Source organism: Centroberyx affinis, unplaced genomic scaffold, assembly GCF_046629955.1.
Source record: "Centroberyx affinis isolate AG114_WGS23_722 - 3 ecotype Tasmania unplaced genomic scaffold, CSIRO-AGI_Caff_v1 ptg000012l_1, whole genome shotgun sequence".
Lineage (NCBI taxonomy): Eukaryota > Metazoa > Chordata > Actinopteri > Beryciformes > Berycidae > Centroberyx > Centroberyx affinis.
The window spans coordinates 163,586-174,967 of record NW_027278728.1 but is presented as its reverse complement, the minus strand read 5'-3'; the positions used below and the strand labels follow the sequence as shown (position 1 = coordinate 174,967).

Below are 11,382 nucleotides of genomic sequence, written 5' to 3'. Positions count from 1 at the left end.
TTCACTTCCCTCCTGTTTGTTTTCCGGTCGGACGAGTGAAGCAGCAGCTGAGCGGACATGTTGTATTTAAGATAGATTATTGTGTTTGCTGTTGTAATTTATATATGGCTGTGATTTCAGTTGTAAATGTTTTGTTTTTTTTAAAAATGCCCCCCCCCCCCCCACCAAAAAAAAAAAAAAAAAAAAAGAAATACAGAGAGAGATTACCTAACTGTCTGGTTTGTGTTGCTTCATTGTGTCTGTTGGATAAAATGAATCTTTATGGGGAAGTTTGAGCAGGAACAAGATGCAACTAGAATTAGGATTGGGCAATATATCAATATTATATTGATATCGTGATATGAGACTATTTTGGATATCGTAATATGATATGGCGTAAGTATTGTCTTTTCCTGGTTTTAAAGGCTGCATTACAGTAAAGTGATGTCATTTTCTGAACTTACCAGACTGTTCTAGCTGTTCTATTATTTGTCTTTACCCACTTAGTCATTATATCCACATTACTGATGATTATTTATCAAAAATCTCATCGTGTAAATATTTTGTGAAAGCACCAATAGTCATCCCTACAATATTGTCACAATATCGATATCGAGGTATTTGGTCAAAAATATTGTGATATTTGATTTTGTCCATATCGCCCGGCCCTAACTAGAATAGAAGTAAATGGGAGAAAATAGAAATAAGAATAGAGGTGAAGGCTAATGGGGAATACAGAGTTCTTACACAAGTGTGGTAAAAGTATGAAAAATGTATTTGATCATTTCCAGGTTCTGAAAAGTTTTGGAGTTGCCTGCACAAAAAAATAATGGAAAAATATGAAAAAATGTTTGTGTTTGACAAAACAGTCAAACTGCAGCCATTCACAAGGTTTAAAGAATAAAATGAGCCAGAGCCATGAGTCAGTGATTCATACATAAAAACTCAAATTCAAAATGGCCTTTATTGGCATGAAATATAAAGGTACTTACTGCCAAAGCAACATATACATATTAAACTGATAATGCCAGTATTGACATTAAAAGTGAAATGAGAAACTAATAATAATCATAATAATAATAATAATAATAATAATCATTAAAACAATTTTATTTATTCAGAAAAACTCTTTGTTATTCAACACTCACTGCATTTCAGATGTGAGTTTTATCGTTGAGAATAATTAATCACAATCAGAATCATTTTATTTGGTCAAGTGTGTTTAGACATACGAGGAGTTCAGCTCAGCGGCTGCTTGTGTGCTTTAAGACAGAAAGAATAAAAACACAATATAAACCTATAAAAACAGTATGTAAAAAAAGCCAAAAACAAATAGAAGAACAGTAGAAGAAAAGGAATAGATCAGAATCTAATACAGAGTAATTGCACTTTGAATAATTTATAATCATTATAATAATAATACTTAATAATAGTGATGTGCTCCAGTTCAGACATTACACTGAACACCAACAGATTCTTCAGGTCCAGAAACCAAATAAAAACCCAACAACACTCTGAAGGTCCTGAGCACAACACACACACACACACACACACACACACACACACACTGCTTTAGATGAGAAGCAGCTCATGATCCAGATAGAAACTCATTCATTCCAAGGCTAAAAGTAACGAATTACATTTACTCACATTACTGTAACTGAGTCGCTTTTTTTGTGTGTTTTTCTTGTAATTTTTCTTTCCCTTCAGTCCATTTTAAATCCGTCCATCACAGAACAGATTGTGTGGATCCATTCACAGTGAGAAGAGGAATCTGACTTTACTTTGTTTCTGCTCTTTATTTTCTCATTTCTAATGTTTCCAGTGAAAAGAATCCAGTGTGAACTCTGTCCTCTCTCCTGTTAGAATCACATGGAAAAGATCACAGCTGACAACGTTCTCTGTTCTAAAGAGGAACTCAGGACCTTTTACTCTGAGGACATTTTAAATCACACACTTTGCACTTTAACTGAAGGAGATTTTCACACCAGAACTTTTACTTCTACTGAAATAAAATATTAGTAAAGTAACTGTATACTTCTACTTGCACTATGAAACCAAACCCCTTAATTTTAATCCCTGAAATGTCCTTAATTTCTCATTACATAAACATTAATTATCCATTAATAATAGCACAGCTTTAAAAAAGTAAGGTTAGTATCATTATTTTTAAGGGATTTATTCATCGGTTGGTTCATGGAGACACCAGTAATTAAGGGATTTTTCCTGCCTTTTGTGCAGGTTTACAGGTTATTAATGAGTCATTAATGTAAAGTTCCTGTCTCCCTGAATGTTACATTAAATTATAAAGTAAGGAGTCAAACATTAAGGAGAGTTTAAGGGGGTTTTGATGGGGTCTCCTCCATTAATAACTCCCTTAACTCATTTTTAGGGGATTTTGCATTAATTAAGGGTGATTTAATGTAAATGTAAGGTTAATTTAAGGGATTATTGGTTCGTAGATTCACTCACAGCCTTTCTGCCCCCTGGTGGCCGTCAGCAGTCACGACATGGTGTTTGGTTCTCCTGTAGCTGACTCTGGATCGACAAAAGTGAAAATGAAAGTTGATTTTCCTCTCGCTCCAGGAAACACCGCCCCAAAACGTTTCTGATCAAACTTTACTATCATTCATCTACTTTGTTTTTCATCATCAGCAGCAGGATTATTTTCAGTCGCTTTCAAAGTCAGCTCAGACTGTTAGTTAGACTCAGTTAGACTCATTTATTCTAACAACACCGAATAATTGTCTCGGTAACGGGCTGCTCGGTAATGTGACGTTCCGGTTGTTTCAGTGACTTTACTTTAATTAAAATGAACATTTCATCACATTTAGGACATGAAGTTTGTCGGCTGCAGCTTTCTGAGCCTCGTCGGTCTGACTCTGCTGCATGGAGCGAACACTGATGGTGAGTTCACTACAGTAAAGCTGGATCAGACAGACCGGGCCTGCGGGCTTCATCTGTCTACAGGGGAGAAAGAGTCTGCCTACTGGACACTTTTTGAAATGGCCGATTTTGTCCTCATCACTTTTTTAAAAGCATAATTTGTTAAAAATGTTCTGAAAAATGAGAACGCTTTGAGAAAGGTTTATTTGCACAATAAGAAAACATACAATGCAATGTAAATATAGAAGAAACAAATGCGCATTGTCCAAAAGCTAAAACAAAAATAATCCCCCCTAGCCTACTGATTCTAAAATGACCCAAAAACGTGCATGCGCCGATCAGTAACTTTAACAAATACTTGACATGGTGTTGCAGCTGGATGTGACGCATATGGATGACTGTACTTGTGCGGTCGACGTTGTTGTGCGTTTTATGCTGAGTGTTTTCTTATTGTCGACTCTGTAGCAGCCTAGGCTCTGGCCCTTTTGATGCACCGTTATGCAATTTTTTTTCTCGCCATAATTATCTACTCTGACCTCATACCGATCCCCCCATTACATTGCCTAAAATCGCAGAAGACCGTTTAAAAAATGTTTTTTCATCTGAGCCCTTATGTCCCCACCACTTTTCAACACAAAGTGACGCCCTTGCTAGTACTGGTTCGTAGAGTATGAGACTCTAGTGTCCTACTCAACTCTAGGAACCAGCAGACGACTGAATTTGTATGGAATGATTGAATTTATTGAAGTTGAAACTGATTATAGAAATCAAACTCATGATGCTCTTACCAAGTTTTTATCCTATTAAAACCATATTGCATTGGAAAGTCCTAGATATTTAGTTTTCTTTAAGATTAAATTGATACTGGACTCTTGATTTGTTCTGACTTGACTTGCTGTTCTACATTTAGACTTGAGACTTGACTTGAGACTTGTGCCTCAAGACTTGAGACTGACTTGGGACCGAGCAAAGTTTACTTGGTCACACCTCTGCTCTAAGAAAACAGAAGTGTGACCCAAAAAGCAAAAGCAAAAAACAAAAAACAAAAGCAAAAACCAAAAAGTGTCTAATTTTAATGAGACACTTTTTGCTTTTAATGAAGTAGATTTTTACACCAGTACTTTTACTTACTGAAATAAAATATCAATTAAGTAACAGTACTTCTACTGCAGTAGGACACTCTAGTTCTCTTTCCACCGCTGGTCAAATCATATCTAACAGCAGACTTCTTCTTCTGTCTGATGCGGATCAGTTTTTTGGTTCTTGATATTAAAAACTTGGTGAACTTTGCTTAACGCAGACTGGATCAGTTGAAACTCAGCAGGCCTCAGTGGCTCTGCTTCCCTCACATTTTCATATCAGGTTCCCTAAAATTCAGCAAAAGAATCTTAATAGTTTTTTCAGTCTGTCATGAACAAGGAGGTTCTATATTAACTATATAATTATATTTATTATATTATGTCATGAACCGTCAACATCTTCTCCTCCCATCCAGGAAACCACAGACTCCACGGACCGTCTCTGCCAATCGTAGCGCTGGCCGGCGATGACGTCATCCTGCCGTGTCACATTGAGCCGGCGGTCAGCGCTGAGCAGATGACGGTGGAGTGGACCAGGACCGACGTGGAGACCAACTACATCCACCTCCTCCAAAATGGCCGCCTGAACCTGCAGAGACAGAACCCAGACTACAGGTACAGACTGTCAGGGATCACAGTTTAGATTAAAAGTTACTAATTTCTGCCAGGACTCGGTGATATGGTTGAAATCAGTATCATGATAATCACAAGGATTTTTTTCAATATCAGTCAGAGGTGTGACCAAGTCAGCTTTGCTCGGGTCCCAAGTCAGTCTCAAATCAAGTCCCAAGTCTAAATGTGAATTACCAAGTCAAGTCCATGTCATTAATGTCAAGTCTCAAGTCTAAATGTAGAACAGCAAGTCAAGTCAGAACAAATCAAGAGTCCAGTATCAATTTAATATCTTAAAGAAAACTAAATATCTAGGACTTTTCAATGCAATATGGTTTTAATAGGATAAAAACTTGGTAAGAGCATCATGAGTTTGATTTCTATAATCAGTTTCAACTTCAATAAATTCAATCATTCCATACAAATTCAGAAAACAGAATTTAAATTCCGTCGTCTGCTGGAACAAATCTCATCACTTTCAATCTAAGTCATTTACACAAACACAAGATCTCAAGTCAAGACTTTAGAAACCTTTTCAAGTCATCAGAGTACAAGTCAGAGTCAAGTCCCAAGTCACCAGAACCCAAGTCAAGTCCAGTCTCAAGTCTTCTCTTCATGCATCAAGTCTCAAGCAATTAGAATTGTAACTTAAGTCTGACTCGAGTCCCAAGTCATGTGACTCGAGTCCCCACCTCTGTTATCAATATATATGATGATACAGCTCACATATGCAAAATCATGTTAAATAATCAAATGAACGTTCATCCTGTTGAACTGAATGGTAACGTTAGGTGATGTCAAACAAAACTGCAATTTTCAAACAATATTCTTACCAAACATCATTCTGTCAGTTTTTAAATTTAATGTGATTGTTCTCATCAGCTCAGACAGCAGAATTGTGTCACGATTTTCCAAAATCACCTTATCATCACCATATGATTCCACTGAAAGACCAGAAACAATAATATTGAATTATCACCCAGCCCTAATTTCTGCTAATAAAATGGAAAACTAAAGCAGCTTGGTTGTGTGTGTGTGTGTGTGTGTGTGTGTGTGTGTGTGCACAGGCCGTACACCTGGGGGTTGTAACTGTTAAGATGTAGCTTCACATTCCACATTTGAAAGACTTTAGATATCTGCTGGTTATACACACATACACACATACAGCACACAGAAAGAAACAGGTGAGGAGTAAACGGTCTTGGTCCCGTCCTGCAGGGGGAGGAGCAGCTTGTTCTCGGAGCAGCTGAGCAGAGGAAACGTCTCTCTGAAGCTCTACAGCGTGAAGCCGAGCGACAGAGGAACGTACCGCTGCTTCGCTCACAGAGACGCCATCATGCAGCTGAGCGTGGGTAAGAACAGAGAAGCCCACTGAGGACATACTGTACATTCATACCTTTTATTTACATTTTATTTATTTACACTTTTCCCATGATAAAGAGTTCATTTTCTTTGTTATCTCGAGATATCCTGTTATTTATGTCATTATCTCGAGATAACAAATTTAGTTTTTCCTGTTGTTATCTTGGGAAAACAAAAAGTTGTTTTTTTTTCTCATCATCATAAGATAACATAATGGGCATAGACTGATTAGCTTGTTATCTCGATAAAACAAAACTTTGTTTTCCTGAGATAACGAATTCATTGATATTGTTCCGGTGCATCACACTGACATGTTGACATCATGATGACATCATTTCCTCTGTGTTCAGGTGTGGTGTCTGAACCGCTCGTTTCCATGGTGACAGCTGGAAACGACGGAGTCAAACTGCTGTGTGAGTCCAGCGGCTGGCCGCTCAGACCTGAGGTATCCTGTCCTCATTTACATCCTCATTCTTCTCATTGTCAGTTGCTGTGAGTAAACATGTAATGTAAGTGTTGATGTGTGTGTGTGTGTGTGTGGGAGGTGTGTTGGCGGGACGGAGAGGGAAACGTCGTCTCTGCTGGATGGACCGAGGCGAGTCGAGTCGGAGGAGCGTCCGGCCTCTGGAGCGTCCGCAGCACTCTGTCTGTGGAGGAGAAGAAGAGCGCCACCAACAGGTTCACCTGCTCAGTCCAGCAGCAGCAGCTCAACCGAACCAGGGAGACTCACTTTCACATCTCCGGTCAGTTTTGTCTAATGCTGTAATCAAACTTCAAGTTACAATATGTAGCTTTTTATGACATTAAAGGAGCTATAAATAAATAGGATAATATTCTACATTATCAGTCTGTATGTTCATGCCTAAATCATGACAGATTTTGTGTTGTAGATCATGTTGTTAGCGTTTCGGGGCTCCCAGATCTTTTATTTTGAACGTACAAAATGAATAGGATTTATGATTCCCGTTCACCATTCTTTTTGTCCTCTATATGTGAAGCCATGACATTAGAAATATCACAGGGCTCATTTATTATATGTGTTATCAACTTAATCTATTTTTTGAAAAATATTTTCTAACAAGCTAGATGTCAGGTTGCGGGAGCCATCTCTCTATGCTAGAGTGTCAAATACTGAAATGCTAAGCTAGATAATGCTAGTGATTTTTTTTTACATTTTTTCATTGCGGCTTCAGAACACATCCACACTGCCTTAACAGATAAAGAAATCCACAGATCTTAAGCAAAATAGTCAGTGTTGGTGTCAGATGTAGTTAGTTAGTTAGAAGCATTAACATCATTTTACACCTCTGTTCATTTTCCCATCAGTCAGACGAGGCGATGGAGCCGGAGTCTCTTATTTGGGCAGAAAACAGAGCGGTCCAGATAACATGTTTCTTTGTGGGCCAACGCTGAAGTTCACTCCAATGAGTTTTGAATTTGGTTTAGGACTGATGCCGATAATAAGCTCTGTGTTTACCTCAGACTTGTGATATTCACACGTTTTGTTATATGAGATAATTTTGACAAATGAACACTGCTTTCATTAATTTTAAAGCATAATTGTAATCCATATTAGTAAAAAGTTAACGCTAGGCTAACCTGTGAAAAAATTTGAACTACAGCAGAGGAGCGTTCTCCAACTTCACTCTGAGCTTTAGCTTCAGGCAGCTAGCATGCTAGCAAATTAAAAAATCTACAGTTTAAAAAACTACAGTTGGAAAAAACTATAAATCTGTAAATCTACAATCTAAATTGAAAAGAGTATGAGTTCTACAGTTCAGAAGCTTTATGGCCAACTATTCTGTAGCCTACTATTCGTATTGTGCGACAAACCCACTGTAGTTCAGTTTCTAAGACTGTTAGCCATTTGTTAGCAACTTACTTTATCAGGGCGCATAAAACCTTCAAAATTCACGAATGGGATGTTTAAAGGATTATTTTATCTCACAGAACAGAACGTTAAAACTTTCTTCTCTTCCTCAGGTGATTTGTTTTCCTCGCTGAAGCCCTGCAGTAGAAATGACTTTATACTGGTTGCTGCTGCTGCTTCTACTGCATCAGCTGTAGTTGTTATTTTGGCATTTCTCTGCTATAACCAAAGACGAGGATGGACAAGAGGTAAGAAGCTTTAGTCTCAAGTCTTTTGGACCTCATTTATAGCTGCTATTAAACTGTGATCTGCAGGGCTGCGGTCTGTCTAATACAGCAGAAATGCCCCAAAAAATGATCTTTAAAAAAAATGTGATCTGTATCTGGATATATTGTCTGGAAAAGGAAAAAACTGATAATTACGAAGTGAAACTGAACTGAAACATTTTCTAGTGGTGTACACACATACAAACACAAACCAGGAGAAAACAAGACAGATAACTAACCTGGTTCCCACAAGAACCGTTAAAGCTCAGCAGTGCATTATGGGACTTCACAGCTCGGTTTGAACTCGACTGTGACCAGTCAGGTTGCTGAACTGAAACCAGTTGTGTAATGAAACTGACTTCATCTCTCCCCACAGGGTTGGAGATGCTGAGCGAACATCTTCTGCCTCCCAGCAGCCTGCAGGCTGAAAACCAGCAGCTGAAAGCCGAGGTGAAGAGGATTGAAAACCTGCTGGCCGAGCTGTCGGCCAGGCTGAGAGACTCAGCTGAACTGCAGCAGGGGAGAGGAGAGGTGGAGACGCCCCCCCTCCCCCCTCCTGATCCCACAGCCCATGTGGGACTCTTGAACCAGGTGACGGACTCTCCGGGTGCCGGCCCCACCACCCGCTCACCCATAAAGAAAAAAACCAGACTGCGACAGATAAAAAAACGTAGACCTTCATCCATGCCCAATCTGCCGCTGTCGAACCTTTTCACCGCCCTGCTGCCTCACAGCGACCCGCCGCCCTCCCCCTCCCAGCCGCCCTCCCCCTCCCAGCCGCCCTCCCCCTCCCAGCAGCCCTCCCCCTCCCAGCCGCCCTCCCCCTCCCAGCAGCCTGACCCCGGCCTCACCATGAAAACTAAACGAAATTAGCAGAAACTATTAGTCAGAAACCTGCCGATGGTGCTGCAGTTCCTACTGGTTACTGACAGAGGGCGATAGAAGTCATAGGCTGTGTTCAGAACCACATACTAACTTACTATTCATACTAAGTATGACGTGAAAATGAGTATGTAGTGCGTTCCAACCGCATAGTATGGGAATTTTGTGTATGCGAGAAATGCCTGGATGTATACTGGATTAGCAAGAATTTCTGAGTATGCGGCGTGAGCCTACTGGACATACTCAACCGCCCCAAAATGCATTGCATCTCGTACGTACGTCACCACCTATCGCTGCCGGCTGGTGCGAAATGCATTCTGGGATACTTGGCTGTATACTTCAGTGTGAACAGTCTGCTGGTAATAGCATACTTAATTTCATAATTTCAATCATTTAGTAGGCAGTATGCAGTACATACTCATTGAGTATGTAGTAGGCAGTATGTTAGTATGTGGTTCCAAACACAACCATAGAATACTTAAAGTAACTAAACGCCAAACCCAAATCTGTGGAAAGCCTGGCATGTAATGCTAAAAAATTGCCATCTGCTATTGGCTGACCTTTGGTGCCAGGTGATGTCACCACCTGTTGTACTCTATAGAAGGTGACATCATCACCTGGCACCAGAGATGGCAAATACAATACAAACAGCTTTTTTGGAGATATTTTGACAAACGGTTTGGACTCAAGCAAGAGCAGCAAGAGACAGCAGAGCTCACTGCTTCAACTGACAGCTGACTGGAGACAAGACTGTCTGTGGGTCCAACAGCTACAGACAATACTGTCTGTGGGTCCAAGGACTACAGACAATACTGTCTGTGGGTCCAAGGACTACAGACAATACTGTCTGTGGGTCCAATGACTACAGATAATACTGTCTGTGGGTCCAACAGCTACAGACAAGACTGTCTGTGGGTCCAAGGACTACAGGAGGAAGAGAGGAGTTATATAGAGGAACAAAATCACTGAACTGATCCTTTAAAGGAGCAGTTAGTGTGTCTGTGAGCTCTGCTTGTCTTCAACAACACTGCCAGTCTGGCTCTGGAGAGACGGTCAGCCTGTCAGTCAGCTCTGCTCTCCAGGAAACACTGCTGAAAAAGATGGACTGGGCAGCTAGATCACAACACTTTTCATATTTAGATTTTAGTCATGTAACTGATGCTCTTTACAGAGAGACTGGTCAGTGAGAGCAGCAGGGAGCAGAGAGACTGACCTTCAGCCTCCTGCCAGACTGAGTCCTTCAACAAGACACTGAGTCCGGCTTTCCAAACCCTCTGTCTGGCTCCTGAACGGAACAAAACCTCCCCACACACTGCAGTTAACGCTCCAACACAGAAAGTGAGCTTTAAAGCCAGAAATCTCAGCAGCTGACCAAGTAATCATTGATTTATTGGTATTGATCAATAACTCTATCAACCCCACAGATATGTTATGGTCTGTATGTGTTATGGGGCAGGATGAATCTTACTTATTGCTCCTGTGGAAAATCCCCCCCCCACTTTAACCTTCCTCTACCTGCCTCACTGCTTCCTGGATGGGCGGAGCCTCAGAAATCCTATAGGCAGCCAGCTCACCTGTGGCAAATGTTTGAGAACAAAGAAGCTGGCCGACCTCATGTGGAGCCTCATCCCTCCAATAGTTTGATCTGTGTGTATGATATGTAAGTTTCCTTTGGTTTGAAATGCATTTATAGCAGCTTTAGCAGTTCATGATTTATTTATTGGATAAAAGCGTCTGCCAAATGTGAAATTGTAATTGTAATTGTAATTTACTGTACTGACTAAGTTTCAGTAGTGGTAAAGTTATTTCTTCATTCCCAGGTTTACATAGTAATTGTGTTTGAAGTTAAATTACCTTTGTTGGATTATTAATTATTGAAATTAGGAATTATGATGTCTAGATTAATAGCCTTTATCCCTTTTTTCTTCTGTTATCAGATAAACCAGTTTAAGCTATCCCATAATAAAAGATTGGACTGGAACTCCTGCCTTTGCTCATTTGTCCTAACAGACAAGCCATTGAGTTGGTGATATTCCTGGAACCAGACTATCCTTAGGAGATCAGTATTCCTTCAAGATAAATATTCTTCAGCTCCTTAAATACCAAACTTACCACCCAAAACTATATGGAAAATGTACATGTATATAAAACTTGTTTGTACTGTAACAGCATCAAATGTATAGTCAAATCAAAAGTGTCCTGGATGCCCATCAGCAACACAGGATCATAACTACTAATTATTATTTATAATTCATAATTATTGTGTAACATCTGATGAAAAAGTGAACACACAAACATACACACACACACACACACACACACACACTGTATAACATACAGTATGTATAGGAGTGTGTGTTACAGTATTATTATAGAATGGATGAATGTTGTCTTCTGTGTTCTGTTTTGTCTTCAATGAAAAGAAGTAAAACAAAAATAAAAACGT

General features: G+C 39.7%; 1 protein-coding gene across 1 annotated transcript; it reads left to right on the top strand.

Moving 5' to 3' along the window:
• Window positions 1-2,533: 2,533 nt before the first annotated feature.
• Window positions 2,534-11,382, top strand: LOC139657630 (butyrophilin subfamily 3 member A2-like). The gene is made up of 7 exons (XM_071535565.1): window positions 2,534-2,886; window positions 4,361-4,559; window positions 5,775-5,908; window positions 6,269-6,363; window positions 6,463-6,661; window positions 7,902-8,036; window positions 8,431-11,382. Exons 1-7 carry the CDS (start codon window positions 2,817-2,819, stop codon window positions 8,925-8,927), a joined length of 1,329 nt encoding a protein of 442 aa, XP_071391666.1. The 5' UTR covers window positions 2,534-2,816; the 3' UTR covers window positions 8,928-11,382.

Excerpts from the sequence above, each read along its gene's own strand:
- LOC139657630 (XM_071535565.1), top strand. The coding sequence starts at position 2,817 with ATGAAGTTTGTCGGCTGCAGCTTTCTGAGCCTCGTCGGTCTGACTCTG. Across the intron at positions 6,364-6,462 it reads GCTGGCCGCTCAGACCTGAG|GTGTGTTGGCGGGACGGAGA; the intron begins GTATCCTGTCCT and ends TGTGTGTGGGAG. Across the intron at positions 8,037-8,430 it reads AAGACGAGGATGGACAAGAG|GGTTGGAGATGCTGAGCGAA; the intron begins GTAAGAAGCTTT and ends CTCTCCCCACAG.